At 47.6% G+C, this 19,220-nt stretch overlaps 1 protein-coding gene across 3 annotated transcripts in view; it reads left to right on the plus strand.

Moving 5' to 3' along the window:
• DHX8 (DEAH-box helicase 8) overlaps window positions 1-19,220 on the plus strand; it is a 107,402-nt gene that overhangs the window by 55,247 nt on the left and 32,935 nt on the right. For all 3 annotated transcript variants that reach the window (XM_085872614.1, XM_085872613.1, XM_085872615.1), the window contains one exon: window positions 8,787-8,981. In XM_085872614.1, coding sequence (XP_085728740.1) covers window positions 8,787-8,981 — 195 coding nt within the window. The remainder of the gene's footprint in view (window positions 1-8,786; window positions 8,982-19,220) is intronic.

Consider the following 19,220-nt stretch of genomic DNA (forward strand, 5'->3'; position numbering starts at 1 on the left):
CCTCCAAGTACCGCGGCCGCACTCTGACCCGCCTCGGACGGGCAGCGCCACCAGACAGCCCAGGCTCAGACGCCTCCCGGCTCGGTCGAGGTGACACCCTCGCCGGACTCGCACTTTCCGCAACACCAGCCACCCCCGACCGCCCAGCCTGCTCGACGTCCCCGGGTAGGACGGCAGCAGGCGAAGACCCCCTTGGCGTCAGCCCAATCAGCCCCGACGACACAACGTCAGGCGCCGGCGATACTACCGGTGGGGGTCCCGCATCGTTCGGCCCGGGGAGGTGTGGGAGGGGGTGACGCGGAACAGCGATCATGCATTTGGTCCACGTGCCGCTTCCACACATCCCCACTATCAGTCCGCACCATGCAATTCGCCGGCCCCAGCACCCCAGAGACCACCGCCGGCACCCATTTGGAACTGTGGAAATAATCTCGTACCATTACCCGTTGCCCCACCTCGAAGCTGCGCAGCCGCGTCGGACGCGACATTGCCCCACTCCCCGACCCTCCAGGCCGCAGCAAATCCAGCCTGGACCGCAAAGCCCGTCCATAGAGACGAATGGCAGGCGAATCACCCGTGACAGGATGAACTGCGTTCCTGTAATGGAGCAAAAAGACATCGACCACCGTCTGCACAGGTGCAACACCCCCCCCCCCTGCGCAAAGCCCGCTTCAACATCTTGACAAACGACTCAGCTTGGCCATTCGTCTCAGGGTGATACGGTGCGGACCTTAGGTGTCGAATACCATTCTGGCGCATAAACTCATCAAATACACCCGCGATGAACTGCGGATCATTATCAGAGACCAGGATCTCCGGCAACCCTTTATTAGCAAAGATCGTCCGCAGTTTCTCTACTGTAATGTTTGCTGATGTATGCTGCATTACTACAACCTCCGACCATTTAGAGAATGCATCGATCACAATCAAAAACATTTTGCCATTAACCGGCCCCGCAAAATCTACATGGACCCTCTGCCAAGCTCGGTCTGGCACAGGCCAGAGACCCGAAGCTCGACGCGGGTTATCAGCATCTGTCTGGCACATGGCGCAACGCTTAACCAACTTCTCAATGTCTTTGTCCAACCCCGGCCACCACAACAGGCTACGAGCAAGACTCTTGGTCTTCACGATGCCAAGGTGACTGACATGCAGTTCATCCAAACACCGCTGCCTGAACTTCGGCGGAATCACGGTCCTCATTCCCCACATTACGCACCGTTGGACCAACGACAGCTCCGCTGCGCGTGACGTGAAAGGTTGAAATGCCGGTGTCGAAGGCAGATCGCTCCAATTCCCCGTAGAAATCGCCTGGACGACACGGGCAAGCACCGGATCACGAGCCGATTCCACCGCGACCTGCCTGGCCGTGACCGGCCCGCTTTGGACCTGGCCCAGCGCGAACACATCGACCCGGTCGCTCAACTCAGACGCAGCTGGACCCTCCGCACACGGCAAGCGTGAGAGCCCGTCGCAGTTAGCATGCTTCTCGGTGCTTCGGAACTGAATATCATAATCGTAAGCACCCAGAAACAGACACCACCGCTGTATTCGCGCGGCTGCTACCACCGACACCCCGCGTTCGGGTCTCAGGTTGAATTGAAGCGGTTTGTGATCCGTCTGCAAAGTGAAATGCCGTCCCAGCAGATATTGAGGAAACCTCCGCACACCCCAGACGAGGCTGAGAGCCTCACGTTCAATCTGGGCATATCCGCGCTCTGCTGTGGACAGGGTCCGGGATGCAAAACAAACAGGCCGCTCGGAACCATCGTCCATCCTGTGGGAGAGCACTGCCCCGATGCCATATGCAGAGCTGTCGCATGCCAATAGGAGCGGACGCGCAGGCTCGTAGTGCACGAGGACCGTATCCTCTGTGAGCAGCCGCTTGACGCGGTCGAACGACGCCTGGTGTGCAGGCCCCCAAGCCCAGCGCTCGTCCTTCTTGAGCAACCGCGTTAACGGCGCAAGTTGTGAGCTGAGCCCGCGCACGAACCTTTGGTAATACTGGGCCATACCAATGAACGAGCGCAGCTGCGTCTTGTCGCGAGGCGGTGGCATGTGTTGAATCGCTTCCACCTTCCGAGGACCTTTCAACAGCCCCTCCGGCGTGATGATATGCCCGAGGTATTCCAAGCGCTGCTTGAAGAACGCGCACTTGTCCCTGTTCAAGCGCAGGCCGCACGCTTCTAACTTTGTCAGCACTTGGGTAATGTTCGCAAGATGCTCGTCCGCCGTTTTCCCCGCAATGAGCACATCGTCCAGGTAGTTCTGAGCGGGCAGGCCAATGCAAACCTGATCCATGGCTTTCTGCCACAAAGCTGGGGCCGAAGCAATCCCAAAACAGAGTCGGGTATATCGATAGAGTCCTTGACACGTGTTGATTGTCAAAGGCTCGCTACTCCCGGGATCCATCGGCAGGTGAAAATATGCATCACGCAGGTCTAGCTTCGTGAAGTATTGACTCCCCGCCAATCGCGCATATATTTCATCGATTGACGGCAATGGATATTGCTCCACGCTGAGCCCCGGGTTAACCGTGGATTTGAAGTCCCCGCACAATCGGACGTCTCCATTCCGTTTCAGCACCGTGACAACCGGGGTGGCCCAATCCGAGCACGACACCCGTTCGATCACTCCACAGGCCTCCAGCCTATCCAGTTCACCCTTGACCTTGTCCCGCAGGACATACGGCACCGGACGCGGTTTACAAAACCGAGGAACCACCCCCTCCTTCAAGAAGAGTTTCGCCTCCATGCCCTTGAGTTTCCCAAGGCCGTCGCGAAACAACCCTTGATGTCTTTGAAGAATCTCCTCCAACTGATCCTCCCACTGGCTCGGCACGGGTTGCACAAGGTGAACTGCGGCCCAGTCTAGCCTGATGCAGGCCATCCAATCTCGGCCGAGGAGAGACGGCCCGCTCCCCCGCACGACGTACAATGGAAGCGTGGCGACCTGGCCTTGGTACCGCACAGACACGTCTGCCATCCCGACTGGCGTTATCTTCTCGCGGGTGTACGTGAACAGCGTGAGGTTTGACCTGATAAGCCTCAAGCCGTTGAGTCTACGCGCGGTCTGTTCGCCGATGAGCGACACCGCTGCTCCCGTATCGACCTGGAACGTGATCGGCGTTTCGTTCACTTCGACTTCCACCGTCATCGGGCGCGCCGTCGCCGGGCCAATTGAAAACAGGCTCAACAACGGCCGCTGGTTCCGCCCCGAGTCGCCTCGCACATCGCCGTCCATGACCTTAATGGTGGCCGTCTCCCCACGGCACACACGCGCCAAATGACCCACCTTGTGACAATTCAAACACACGTTGCCTTTACACGGGCATGCACGGCGCAGGTGTCGACCTCCACATCCCAAGCACGTCCGCGGGGTCACCCCGCCGCACGCGCGGCCGCGAGGCGACGTCCGACCCGCATTGAAGGTCGTGTGCGCGTCCCGGGGTGCCCACGACCCCGCGTGGCCGGTGATGGCTCGAACATCCCCGCGAGTCTGCTCGACCGCTGTAGCCGTGCTGACCGCCGAGTCGAATGTAATGGCTTCATCCTTCAGCCGTAAAACCGCTGAAACCATCTTCGCATCTCATAAACCAGCAATAAAACGATCTCTGAGCCGCGCTGGACGCTCCCCCGCCGTGAACTTGCAGGCCACGGAAGAATGCTTAATCCGCGCCACAAAATCAGCGACGCGTTCCTCTGCCCCTTTCGAGAGGCGATCGAACTGGAATCGAGCAAGCTGCAATGACTTCTCCGGCGCCATGTGAGCTTTCATTTTCTCCACAATGTCCCGAAACGACAGCTCTTCATCCCGGGGCCTGTTCGGTGCCACTAAATCACCCAGCAGCCGATAATGCTCCAGCGAAAGCGAAGCGAGCAAGATCGACTTCTGCTTGCTCTCGTCGACCACATCGTTCGCGTGGAAATAGCATTCCAATTGCTCCGAAAACAATTCGAAGTCGTCCCCGTCGAAAACGGGCATAAGTCCGTATTCAACCATCCTCGTCAGCCAACTAGAGTGTACGCGGTGCAGTGGAACACAAGAAGCACGCGGGTCACCATCTACTCCACTTTATTGCGCGACCAGAAGCACACTGCTGCCACCCCTAGCGGGCGAGGCATGATATACGAAAACCCAATCACGTGACACAGCACAAACCCGACTGAAGGAGAAAATTGTGTGACATTTCTCCAATATGCAAGTACACAAACGTGGATGGAATGTGATGTTCCTGTTTCATGGGGATATTGGGCTGGCTGTCACAAAAAATATAGCTTGTGAAAAGAAGTGATGAGGATGAAGATGATCATCTTGTTAAGATTTCCCATATGAGGTTCAGGTTCAGGTATGGGAGTATGCACCAGAGCAGCGTATCGCTGTGTCCACTTTCCGCCGGTGCTCCAGGGGCCTCTGTCTGGCCATCCCCATCTCCTTGAGATGCCGATCAACCTGCTGCAACCACGAGTCACGTGTTCAGTCCGTTGGCCTCCTCCACTCACGAGGCTCCCTCGCTGAGAGAATCTGGTGAGCAGGATCAGCGTCAAGAAATCGAGTCATGTCCATACAGCCGCAGCTGACGCTCACAGACTGTACAGGTAACAAATCTCATCTGAGTCTCTCAGCAACTACTCGTTGGACACAGTCTGATCTGACCAGCGATAGCCAAAATATCGTTGGAATCTAATTGCTGAATAAAACGTCAATTTTTTTAATAGCTCGTTCATGGTAGGCAGCCAAGAGGCATTGGTGCCCAACTCACTCCTGGCCTTAGTTTGAATGATCTTTTATTATCCAAATATCAAGATTCGTGCTAACTTAATGATCCAAGCTGCATATTATTCCAGATCCGGATTATATGAAGTTGTACTCGTATCAAGATCCAGATTTGATTCTTCACCAAAATTGAAACAATTCCTCCTTGTCACACAACTTAACCTGTCCACCAAATTTCATCCAAATCTGCCCACAACTTTTTGAGACATCCTGTTCACACACAGACAAACAGACCAGTGAAATCATAACCTCTTCCCACCTTCGATGGCAGTAGTAACAATCCATTACAATGGCACATCTGTTAGAAAATGAGAGGAATCAAGCAGGTTCTTCCATTAGCCATGTTGCAAAACTCTAACATGAGAGGAACTGTTTATGACCTCCAAATACATTATAAAGTCACTGCATCCACCATAGATATCCCAAGAAGTGGATGTCCCAGGAAAACGACTCCTGCTCAGACCAACATATTTGCACAACCCATCTATGCAATCAGCTTCAAACTTCCCAGAGTACTGCAAACACACAACTTGGACCTTGCAGGATAAGTGTCAACACTGTTTTGAGGCTTCTACATGATGCAGGGACCAATGCTCATCATCCTGTTCAGCGTTCAAGACTTCATCGCAACACGTCCAAGCACACTTGTATTGCTCAGATCAGCACATCCGATGGGCAAGTGTTATATTCCGTGATGAATTCAGGTTTCTCCTTGAAAGGCATGATGGCCATACATGAGTATATAGAATATGCAATGACTGATATGCCTCAGTTTGTGTCCAGAAAGCTACAACTTTTGGATGTGGAAATGTCATGGTGTGGGGTGGTATTCCTGAAATGTTTTCCATCGACCTGATTCATATTCAAGGCGCTCTGTTGACAGATCAAGACGTTAATGAGATCTTACATTAACATGTTTTGCCTACCATTCAACAACTTTGTTCAGGAATCACCTTTATGCACGATAATGCTCCTTCTCCCACGGCCATTGAAACAAGGAACATTCTTATCAATGCCAATGCTAATGTCATGACACCCTTGCCTACCATCTCACCAAATTTAAATGCAATTGAACATCTCTGGAATATCATAATGTTCGAATCTTGCCAAGACGGGCACAGATCCTCTGAACTGGAACAGGAGCCGATTCAGGTGTAAAATGCCATTCTCAAGCTCAGATTTGAGTGCTCATACAATCAATGTGATGACTGTACAATGCAGTGATAGCTGCTGATGGTGGACATTCCCAGTATTGAGATTGTTACTTCCACGTTGGATTCCTATGTGAAAACATTCACCACAACACAGAATTACATGATTAGGTCACAATGAAATTAACGTACAATTATTCAGCATTTATCTGTATCCTATGACGTCACATAAATAAGTCGCATCAACAACAATCATGTGTTTGGTACTTTTTAGTCATAGAGAGTGTGTTTTTTTTTGTTGATGGTTTTTCTAAAAAAAAAAAAATTTTTTAAGTGAACTCGCACTCTACTTGCATGTTCCCAGTATTTAGAGATGGCAAATGTCTTCCATTCTGTTCTTTCTCTTATTACGACTTGTAATTTTAATTTATGATGTGTAATTACAATTTGCTCTTTTGGGTATTAACATTTGATTTTACGATAAATGACCTCTGAATTAAAGATCGAAAACTGCTTGGCAATTTCCCTCAAATTTTGCATGTACGTGCTTGAGGTCCTCATTGACACAAAATAAATTTGTCCCCTACCATCTTCCACACGTACCCTGAGGATGGGGAGACGATGCCTACGTTAAGGTGTATATTAATATTTGTGTACCTTTGTTGGTACATATTTATAAGCTACCTCTTTTTTTTTTTTTTTCCTCTCGCTACCGTCATCTCATTTACTCTGGATCCTGACTTTGACTTTTTATCCCTGGTTAGTTGGTGTCAGCTGTTTCTCCTCATTGGTCACAGCTGCTGTTGATCTGCATAGAGATTGTCTGACATGTGAAAGTCACCTCTCCCTCTCAATTGGTCTTGAGCATTTTGGGCCTGCTGACTCTTTTGATGCGCTTCCTGTCTCTGCTCGACGTGTGAGTATAACAATCAATGCGTCTTTGTGTTTGTCGGCAAAAAGAACAAGGCAATATGAGCAGCGAGAATTGCCGATTTTGGCACAGAAGTTCATGTTATACACACAGACATGATTATCCAATACTCATACTCCAGTTTATGGCCAATCCAGTAAATCTAGTCTTGAAACTAAATTTCATTTTATATTTTTCCTTGTGAGCTCGAAGTTGAACTCATCTGAGACATTCACAATATGAAGCTCTGTGCCAAATTTGACGATTCTAGCTGCCCTCATTGACCTGTTATTATGCTGACAAACAGACAAACACACAGACGAGATCATCTCAATACTCACACACTTGCCCTACGGCCATGGCGTGAGTACCCAGATATGTTCAGAGACCATCTTCAAAGTGATTATTTCATCACTGGCTCTATCGACGGTACTGTAGGGCTCCACATCCCTCAAAACATTGACCTAATCACAAATGCTCTGTCTCTATTAAACTACTGCATAAGAAATCTGCTAAACTTGGGGGCTCTCTTTAAATATATGGCTGATATGTGTCCTCGTCACAATCGGCCATAAAAATGTGGGTGTCAGGCCAGGTATGGGAGCATCATTTCAACATTTAAAAATTTACATTTCATCGTCTACAATTAATAACATTTGTTCTTCATTTCTTTATTGCACTTAGTGACCATTTTAGCTTCTAAAAGTTATGGAAGCAGCTTAACATCACTTTCTAAAAAGGCATTGGTGAAGATGACTTGCTGGTTCGAAGTTAAAAGAGAGTTGAGAAGGAATGCTTACTACAATTAGAGACAGATACAGAGACAGTAATGTCACTCAATTTTAAGGTGTTTTCTCCAGCACCTCTTATGAGCCATTAACTTGTATTTGCCATTCTTGAAATGTTTCCTTCGTTTTTTTTCAAGATTTCTCTCCAGAACTATAACAAATATATATATATATATATATATATATATATATATATATATATATATATATATATATATATATATATATATATATATATATATATAATCTTACCCATGAGAAAAGCATTTCAACATGATTACTTGAGTGCGTGAGATAGTTGTGGTTGTCATGTTCATCATGAAACATATCTGTTGAGTGAAGTTAAATTCGTAGTCCTTGCATTTCTCTTTGTGTTCTAACCTGTTGCTACTTTGCTTTGCTCTTATTGTTTCTTGCTCTTTGGAGCGATCAATATATTTAATTCATATGTTGAAATAAGTACTGTCAGACCCCACATATTCGCCGTTGATAAACTGCGACCTGCTTCTCCATTCATGACCCTGTGCTTCGCGTATTCGTGGGTTTTTTGCTTCGCTTTTTCGCGGTTTTTCACGGGATTCTTGATTTTTTTTTCCCTTATGAATCATGAACCACTGGGAGCCTATCCCCCTTTCTCCCATTGAAACAATGCCCCGGCATTAGCGGATTCGACATTCGCGGCATTTTCCAGAAACTTATCCACCGTGAATAGCGGGGTCCGACAGTATATCATTCGATATATTTCATTCCTTCCTCTTATTGCATTTCCTGTACATTTCATCCCCCCCCCACCCCACCTTCTCTTTCTGATCTCCTTTCTCTTTTCTTCATCTACACCCTGATCTTCATTCCAGGTTAAAGACCATTCCTTTTAACTCCTCTTATTCTGCTTCCTTTATTATCTTACGATACTGCTGCTCACTTTAGAGACCTCGCTTTCATAGCTGTCTCTGTAATGTGCAGATTTACTTTAGAAATAATAGAAAGAAACAATTATTATCATTGTTATTATTATTATCAGACTAATTTTGTATTTTTCCTCATCATCGCAACTTGGTGCTACATTTAGTTTTGAGGTCGCAATTGTAATGTGTTACTGAAAATTTTCATCATTGTTTTTGAATTACTTTCAACATTCGGCTTCTGTGTTTTTTGCTGCAGGCTGTCAATGACAATCAGATTCTGATTGTGATTGGGGAGACCGGCTCGGGAAAGACGACTCAGATCACACAGTATTTAGCAGAAGCTGGTTATACCGCACGAGGGAAGATTGGCTGCACTCAACCACGCCGTGTGGCTGCCATGTCGGTGGCAAAGCGTGTATCTGAGGAATTTGGTTGCTGTCTCGGACAAGAGGTTAGTCTCCAAGCATGCTTAGTCAAATTGTTGGGGTATATATGTATCTGGATATTTCTTTTTATTTTACATGATGATGTGTATTTTTACTGATTACTTGATTGTGTGCTGAAGTCCTGTCGATCCGTTGGACTTCAACATTAGGCTTCTAATAACATGGTAGCTGCCTCAACTTGGTTGACCCCAAAATACCGATTTATCATTTTATTCCCAGGATTGAAAATACAGTTGCCATTGCATAAATGTATGTGTGTGTGTGTGTGTGTATATCGGTATATATATATATATATATATATATATATATATATATATATATATATATATATATATATATATATATATATATATATATATATATATATATATATATATATATATATATATATATATATATATATATATACGTTACGAATTTGGAATTCAATTGCACACAACATACAGGTTCCCTTAGTCAGCAATGTCGATAAGTGCATGTTCCCAAGATAGCTCACCTTCCATTGTTTAAATGTTTTGAAATCAATTAGATGCGCTGCGGATCGATTTAATAGTTAGGGAGAGAACAATGGAGACGTCCCTCCCCCTCTTCTGTGAAGAGGAAGAAGAACCCTGCGGTGACGTCAACAACTCCTTGCCACCCATGGTTGAGCGGGAGGTGGATCACGAGGGCATGAGTCACGCCGGGTGTGGGGGAGGGGGTGCAAATGATAAAGAGGACATCTTTTCTTTGTTCGTGTGGGAGTCCCGTGGTAGGCTTGAGTTCGTGGGAGTCCCGTGGTAGGGCTGAGTTCGTGGGAGTCCCGTGGTTGGGCTGAGTTCGTGGGAGTCCCGTGGTTGGGCTGAGTTCGTGGGAGTCCCGTGGTTGGGCTGAGTTCGTGGGCTGAGTTCGTGAAGAGTCCCGTTCTGAGTCCTGTGTGCAGACTTCGTGTGCTGAGTCCCGTGGGAGGAGTAAGCTTTTTGCTTCGGAGAGAGCAGTTGTTCAGCAGGCCATCGGGTCCTGCTTGGCTTGCTTGGCTTGAGGCCTTCGGAAGCTTTTAGCTTCGGCTGCTGCTTTGTTTTGGAAGGAACTTGAGCCAGTTGTCTGGCTCGAGCTGCGAGTGTAGGCTTCTTCTTCTTGTTCTTCTTCTTCCTCTTCTTCTTCTTCCTCTTCTTCTTCTTCCTCTTCTTCTTCTTCTTCCTCTTCTTCTTCTTCCTCTTCTTCTTCTTCCTCTTCTTCTTCTTCTTCTTCCTCTTCTTCTTCCTCTTCTTCTTCTTCCTCTTCTTCTTCCTCTTCTTCTTCCTCTTCTTCTTCCTCTTCTTCCTCTTCTTCCTTTTCGTTCTCCATTTTGTTTCCCTGCTTGGTGCGACGCATCGGCCTCTTCTTGGAGTTGGATCCTCGGGGAAGCGACGTTCGACAGGAAGGATCGGTGCCTCGTCTCACCGGCATGTGTTGAGAAGTGCGGGAGGATTCGCGGGAGCCCGGGAAGGATCGCGGCGATTGGATCCAGCTCGCTCTCGCTGGAGCCCGGGTCCGGACAAGTTGAATACCACACGAGGTGGAAAGGTTCGAGTCAAGCTCTGAGTTTCAGCTCACCTGTCCTCCGAGCTGGAGCTCGTGATTAAAGGCCTTTGCCACCATTTCTTGGGTGTGTGTGTGCGCACGTGTGTCCGTGGGCCCGTCTAATAAGTAGGAACTACTGTTAAGTGTAATTGACTGTACATAATAAGTAGACGGTTGAAGTTCTTTTGTCGTGCTTTTGTTGCTTGTATAATTGCATACGTGTTTTGCCTTATTTAATTGCATACGTGTTTCATTATAATAAATGTCCTTGTGTGAATGTAAACCTGCTCGTTGCGTCCATTCCCTCATTGACTGAACATTTTGTGTGTTGGGAGTTAGAAAGCCGTTGGTTTGCCGTAATAGGGGGACATTTGGACTGACGGTTCTCGGCGATTACGCCGCTCGGAATCGCGCACGGACAAGCTCGCCTCGGCGGTTTGTTCCGTACGAGTTCCGTCGAGGGTGGAATACCCCGGTAGTTGGATCACGTGGGTATTTCGGTAAATTGAAGATTGGCAATCGACCCTACCCCACGTGATCTGCCGATGGGCGTATTTCGGTTCTTGTACAACGACGCGGCGATCTATATTCCGGGCGATCGGTCGGGCCAACTCGACTTGCGGCTCCGTTCAGAGCGGTCGGTTGGCAGCCGACCCCCCTGTCTGTAACAATATCTATATATTGTTGCAGGCCGGAGGTCAGTTGAGAAGACCACAAGGTGGGGGAAGTTATCTCGGCTCCCACCTGACTCCCCGGAATTGTAGGCCGTCGCACACGGATAATTCCATGACGCGGCGGGTCGCTTAACCGACCGTGGACGCCAATAACTCAACCGCGTGACCTTGGGTCCTCCCGTCTTTGGGTTAATCGGGTTACATAATTAATCACGTGGTTTAATTACCGGGGAACACGCCCTCGGTACGCCTTGTCCGAACCGAATCACTCGACCGGATCGGATGCAGCTGAGCGACACTGCCAAGGACGTACCGGCTAAAAGGAGCGGATCGTTGGGAATAAAGTCCCGGCTAAGCTTGGATTCAAACCATGCTGGATCAATGGAAGTAAAGACAAAAACGAGCAGAGAACATTCCTAATAATGATTTATTACAATGGGCGAGGAAAGGTATGTGACATGATCAAGATTTATTGGGGTGTGTTGTGCAGAGATAGGGGAGAGAGGTGTGGTGCAGCAAATAACAAGCAACTTACAAAAGCGGACACAGAGCAGGCTTTGCATGAAAATAATAATGATAACAATAATGACCTTCTGCTGTCTCACTGAGGCAGACAAGCGCCAGGACGGACACACACACACACACACACACACACACACACACACACACACACACACACACACACACACACACACACACACACACACACACACACACACACACACACACACACACACACACACACACACACACACACACACACACACACACACACACACACACGCACGCACACACACACACGAGACCCGATGAAGAGGGAGTATTGCAACAAGGAGGGAGAGGAGTTGAAGCTACGATCTCGGTACCTTTGTTCTTGATTGCAGGGACGCGCCACTAATACGTTTTGGGATGGGGGATGCTCCGTGGTGTGGTACCCGGCAGCTGGTGCGTTGTCTCTGGCTTCAGCAGCGCGTGTGGAGACCGTGTTCGTGAAGGAGGGGCTTGAGTGGAGAAGGGGCGGAGTCCAGAGTGCATGGATGGAGTGGTAGGCGGGACCAGGTAGGCGGGTGGAGTCGATGTCGTGTGGGCGGAGACGAGGAGGCGGAGTCCAGGCAGCAGGAGGCGGGTCGTGGCAATGTCGAGCAGAGCGAGGCGAGGGTGAGGCCAGAGCGAGAGAATGAAAAAAAAGAAAGGCAGAGGGACCACTCCGACCTTTATAGGACTTGCAGCATGGGGTTCAGAGCTCCCCCAAAGCGAAGCGTCATCACCTGAATTGGGCGCTCCGATTGGCCCTGACCCTTCACGTGGCCTGCTAACCTTGGCTGAAAACCGCACCACTTCATTTCCGGCAGACAGCATACATATTCCGCTCCGACCCCACGACATGACACTAATCGCCCACACCGAAATTGGTGCGCGAATCGTCCCACAAAAACCCCAGGGCCGTGCCCCGATGACCGGCCGAGGGTCCTGTATGCCCGCTTGGGCGTCCGACCAGCGCCAATCAATGTGTCCGCTCCGCGCGTGCCAACGTGGCCTGCACTGTACAACATTCCCCGGCTGGATCGCAGCTTCGCTGGCCGAAGAGACGAGAAGACGTTCACCATCCGTGGGGAATCCGCTGCTGCCAGCGAGGGCTGAAGGTACATTGTTATGGATAAATCCATGCATGTTTCGTGAGCGGTGCGTGGATCCGCCATGGCCCACGTGGTCAGTGCTCGCATTCGCACGACTCTGTGAGCGTGTGCGCGGGGCGAACACCAATATGTGTCAAATATTTTGTTGAAAAGGAACGCGCTGCTTCTTACTTCACACACTCCTATCCTGCCCAACATGGCGTCAAGTCACCTTTATCGGCCTCCGTATGCATTTCGTGCAGCGTGGGCGTCATTCTGGCTGTGTTTCCCGTGTTGTGAAATACACCATTTATGCAGCCTCTTAAGAGATATTCATTTGTATGCCTTTTTAATGCAACCGGCAATCTTCCCCAGATCATCGTTAGCTCGAGTCGATAATCCCGGACTGCCAAGTGCACTGTATTACTCGCTGCACACGTTGGGTTTTGGGCTCGCTTGGGAACAAGGACTCTGCGCTGTTAATGCATGCACATTATCGTTTCCTCGCAATGGCGCCGCACGCGCTGGCCTCCATGAGGGCCCATCGCACAGCGAAGGCGCACATCGCTCAGATTTACCTCAGGAATAATCAGAAGAGTAGAGTAGAAACTAAATGAAGAAGGAATGATGCAAGCAAACCGAGCTGAGATCATCGCAACGCACGCCCGTTATCCTGCCAGACAAAAGGGAAGGGACTATCGACACGTATATTAATGGAATAACTGTCTTGGGACCACTATCTGTTGGATGCATGCAGTTTCGAGAACCGCAACAATATATATATATATATATATATATATATATATATATATATATATATATATATATATATATATATATATATATATATATATATATATATATATATATATATATATATATATATATATATATATATATATATATATATATATATATATATATATATATATATATGTGGGTCTTTATCATTTGTATATTGACTGCTTTCGACATTTGCATGTGGTACATGCTTGGGAGCCTCGTTGGTATGCATTGCTGTCTGCGCTATCACTGATGATTTGCCAGAAAGCGATGAAACTGGTCCAGCAGCTGGGGGGGGGAGGGGTGTTTAGCATTGGGATTCTCATCTGTGTACTATTTGTGAATGTCATAGCTGTGGAGGAACTAGGTGAAGGGTTTGAAACAGCAATGGGCTTACCTTGATAGGCTTTCTTGGTTGCTTTATGCAGCTTCTTCAATGAGAAGAGCATGGGAGGAGTCGATTTATTTATATAATCCAAGCCACCTGGGTTTAATTCCTTATGTGAGAGCTGATTGGTTATTCCCTCCATTCACAGGTGAGAGATGTGTGGGTCTTTCTTTAATATAATATATTTCCAGTACCATTCAAAAGTTTGGACACACTTTCGCATTCAAGTGTTTTCCTTTATGTTTACTATTTTCTACATTGTAGAATAATAATGAAGGCTTCATGAGGTAGTCACCTGGAATGCTTTTCCAACAGTCTGGAAGGAGTTCCCACATATGCTGAGCACTTCTTCGCTGCCTCTCCTTCACTCTGCGGTCCAACTCATCCCAAACCATCTCAATTGGGTTTAGGTTGAGTGATTGTGGAGGCCAGGTCATTTGATGCAGCACTCCATTACGCTCCTTCATGGTCAAATAGCCGTTACACAGCCTGTTGGTGTGTTTTGGGTCATTGTCCTGTTGAAAAACAAATGATGGTGCCACGAAGCGTACACCAGATGGGATGGCGTATCGCTGCAGAATGCTGTGGTACCATGCTGGTTAAGTGTTCCTTGAATTCTAAATAAATCGCCAACAGTGTCACCAGCAAAGCACCCCCACACCATCACACCTCCTCCTCCATGCTTTATGGTGGGAAGCACACATACAGAGATCATCCGTTCACCTTCTCTGCGTTTCACAAAGACATGACGTTGGAAACAAAAATCTCAAATTTGGACTCATCAGTCAGACCAAATGATAGATTTCCACCAGTCAAATGTCCATTGCTCATGGTTCTTGGCCCAAGCAAGTCTCTTATTATTAATGGTCTCCTTCAGTTGTGGTTTCTTTGCAGCAATTTGACCATGAAGGCCTGATTCATGCAGTCTAGTCTGAACAGTTGATGTTGAGATGTGTCTGTTACTTGAACTCTGTGAAGCATTTACTTGGGCTGCAATCTGAGGTGCAATTAGTTGGTGATATCTGAGGCTGGTTACTCCAATGAACTTATCCTCTGCACAGGAGGTAACTCTGGGTGTTCCTTTCCTGTGGCAGTCCTCATGAGAGCCAGTTTCACCATAGTGCTTGATGGTTTTTTGTGACGACATTCGAAGAAACTTTCAAAGTTCTTGAAATTTTCCGGATTGATTGACCTTCATGTCTTAAAGTAATGATGGCTTGTCATTTCTCTTTGATTTGTTGAGTTGTTCTTGCCTTGATATGGATGACTATAACACAGATAAAATAATGGTCTTTTACCAAATAAGGCTATTTACTGTATACAAACCCTACCTTGTCACAACACAACTGATTGGTTCAAATGCATTAAGGAGGAAAGAAATGCCACAAATTGACTTTCAACAAGGCAAACCTGTTAATGAAAATGCCTGGTGTTAGCGCAGTGGTTAGGGCAGCGGCTTGGGATCCAAGAGGTCCTGAGTTCAAGCCCCGTTGGGCCACTGAATTAATACACCAGGGGGTTGACTCAGCCTGTCATCCTTCCGAGGTCGGCGAAATGAGTACCAGTGTACTGGGCCGGTGTATACCCCGGTTAAAATAGATGTACCATATCCCTGTGTCATAAGAGGCGACCAGGGTTGCGTCAGGAAGGGCATCCGGCGTAAAACATGTGCCAAATCACTATGCGGATCATATGGATGATCCGCTGTGGCGACCCCTAACGGGAGCAGCCGAAAGAAGAAGAAGAAGATACCTGTTAATGAAAAAGCACTCCAGGTGACTACCTCATGAAGCTGGTTGAGAGAATGCCAAGAGCGTGTATAGCTGTCATCAAGTCAGAGGGTGGCTACTTTGAAGAATCTAAAATATAATTTGATTTGTTTAACACTTTTTTCGTTACTACATAATTACATATGTGTTATTTCATCATTTTGATGTCTTCACTATATTTGTCTTCACTTCGCATATTGATACATATATATATATATATATATATATATATATATATATATATATATATATATATATATATATATATATATATATATATATATATATTGTTACGGGCCGGGTGGTCGTCCGCCAACCGACCGCTCTGACGGAGCCGCAAGTCGAGTCGGCCCGACCGATCGCCCGGAATATAGATCACCGCCCGGATCAGTCCAAGTCGACGGGTCCTTGTACAAGAACCGAAATATGCCAATGGGCAGACCACGTGGGGTAGGTCGATTGCCAATCTTCAATGTACCTAAATACCCACGTGATCCAACTACCGGGGTATTCCACTCTCGACGGAACTCGTACGGAACAAATCGCTGAGGCGAGCCTGTCCTGTGCGCGATTCCGAGCGGCTTAATCGCCGAGAACCGTCGGTCCAAATGTCCCCCTTTTACGGCAAACCAACGGCTCACTCCCAACACACGAAATGCTCAGTCAATGAAAGAATCGACGCGACGAGCTGAAAACATTTAACAATTCGGGTATTTATTAATAATAATGGGGAACTAGGGAAGCACGTAAGAGCAGAACGATACCGACTGTGCGAAATGCAATGCAAACATTTACAGCACACAAAGCACTTAACAATTCTTGACTTATTAGATGGGCCCACGGACACATGTACGCACGCACACACACCCAAGAATTGGTGGCTGAGGCCTTTAATAACGAGCTCCAGCTCTGAGGACAGGTGAGCTGAAACCCAGAACCTATCTCGAACCTCTCCACCTCGTGTGGTCTTCAAGTTGTTTGGACCTGGGCTCCAGCGAGAGTGAGCTGGATACAATCGCCGTGTGCCGCGATCCTTCCCGAGTTCCCGCGAATCCTCCCGCGCTTCTCCACATGTGCTGGTGAGACGAGGTGCCGATCCTTCCCGTCGATGCGCCGCTTCCCCGAGGAACCACCTCCAAGATGAGGTCGATGAGTCGCACCAAGCCGGGAACCAAACGGAGAACAAAGAGCTCCACGAACCAAGAAGAAGAAGAAGAAGCCACCATTCGCAGCTCGAGCCGAGCAACTGGCTCAACTTTCTTCCAAAACAAAGCAGCTCTCCAAGAAGCCGACCGAGCCAAGCCGTGGCCGAAGCTCTACTGAACCAAGCAGGACCCGACGGCCTGCTGAACAACCACACAGTAGAAGCAAAAAGCTTCCGAATGCCTCAACCCTAACCCAAGACAAGCAGGACCCGAAGGTCTGCTGAACTACCACTTCTGCAGAAGCAAAAAGCTTCCGAAGGCCTCAACCCTAACCCAAGCCAAACAGGACCCGAAGGTCTGCTGAACGGCTCCCCTCAACTCCGAACACGAACAAAAGAAAGGATCTCCTCCTTATCCTTCTCGGCTCCCTCCCCCACGCCCGGCGTGACTCATGCCCTCGTGATCCATCCCCCGCTCAACCACGGGTGGGAGGGAGTTGTTGATGTCATGAATCACGGGACAGAAGGGCTCTTCTTCCTCTTCGCAGGAGAGGGGGGAGAGACGTCTCCATTGTTTTGTTCCCTAACTATTAAATCGATCCGCAGCGCATCTAATCGATTTCTAAACATTTAAACAATGGAAGGTGAGCTATCTCTGGAACAAGAACTTATCGACATAGCTGACTAAAGGAACCTGTATGTTGTGTGCAATCAAATTCCAAATTCTTAACAAAGTATATATATATATATATATATATATATATATATATATATATATATATATATATATATATATATATATATATACGAAGCATGCCATAAAGCAGTGATCTTCACTATTTTTTTTTTAGAGGGGGCCCACTTTTGCCGATAAGACAACAGTGTGAGAGCTGCCACACCACCTGCAGGACTCCTCATGGCTGCTATTAGGCCATGCTGCCACGCACTCTTCTTCGTTGTGGTTAAATGAGTTGCAAGCATAATTGTTTGTGTACTGCTTTCTTCCTGCAGTATGTCGTGAAGTTACTTTTATGCTTCGCTTTGGAACACTCATTTGAAACCATTGGATCAATTTGTTAGCATTTTTGGCAGATTAGGATGGGGTGTTTTCACATTTGTGTGTTATCGGCCACATGTCAGGGCCGCACTTTAGGCCGGCAGTGGCTTCCGGGCCATGTAAGGAAGAACAGAGCCATAAACACTGTGGGCCTTTGTCGTGGCACAGACGTCACGAGCTGATTTTGAAAAAAATTCATCCCAGCCTAAAAATCACGAGTCTTCATTTGAAATGAAATGCAGGGGCATTGTACATGTAATCCATGACTTTCTAAGTAATTTTTGATTCCTCATTTTGACTTGATACCTCTTGAGTTGAGTTGCATTCTGAGTAATGTCCCATCAGTGGTATAAAGGAGTAGAGAATTTTCTACTGATCTCCCAATCGTTTCTGCAGTTCAGAACACGTGTCGACGCCTTCTAAACTTAGCATGAGGGTGCATTTCGAGTTAGCGCAATGAGTGAGTGCACTTTCCTTCCCAACGTCTGTCCAGCACCCTCTTGAAGGCAGTGACTGGAGAGTTCTGCAACTTATTGGGGGAGGTTGTTCCTTACTCCTGCTACTCTCTGACTAAAGCAGTGATTCTGTGTGTTCAGTCGACTTCTGGTCACATGCAATTTCTTCGAGTGATGGCCCTGCATAGCATGATGCACTACTGGGGTGAAGAAGTATTGTGAGCTTTTCCTCTCTACCCCATGTACCAGCTTGTAGTCCTGGATCATTTTCTCACAAAATCCTATGTAATGTAGGGAGTGCAGATTGAGTTTTCTCAGCCTCTATTGGTATGAGGGGGTGGGTGGGGGGGGGGGGTTGTGCAGTTCAGGGATAAGTTTATTGGTATGTCTTTGGACATGCTTGGCCTTGTCTGCCTGCATCCATGGTGTATCTAGGATTCCATATGATGTTAACTTGTTTCAAAAGGGGACAAATCAAGGTCTTCAATGGGGAGACAGATATGGGGGGGGGGGGTTGTAAGGGTTTTCTCATCAGGCCTTTAATTTGGTTTACTCGGTTCACTGCCATGGACATGTACCTGTGGAAGGTCAGTTCGTTGTCGATTATAATCTTTTTCTCGTATAATGAGTTACTTCTGGCTGTCCAATCAGCCTGCTTGATATTTCACCCAAAAACTTCTGGTCATAGATTGTGCAATGTACAACATTACTGTATTGACAGCTTTCTCCAATGTCATGACCACTTGCTTTCAATCCCCTCCTGAGTGTCTCTTTCACTCAACCATTTTTTTGGATTTGATTACCTCATACCAATCT

The sequence above is a fragment of the Eptatretus burgeri genome, chromosome 3, assembly GCF_056783735.1.
Source record: "Eptatretus burgeri isolate ZD-2024b chromosome 3, Ebu_testis_v1, whole genome shotgun sequence".
Lineage (NCBI taxonomy): Eukaryota > Metazoa > Chordata > Myxini > Myxiniformes > Myxinidae > Eptatretus > Eptatretus burgeri.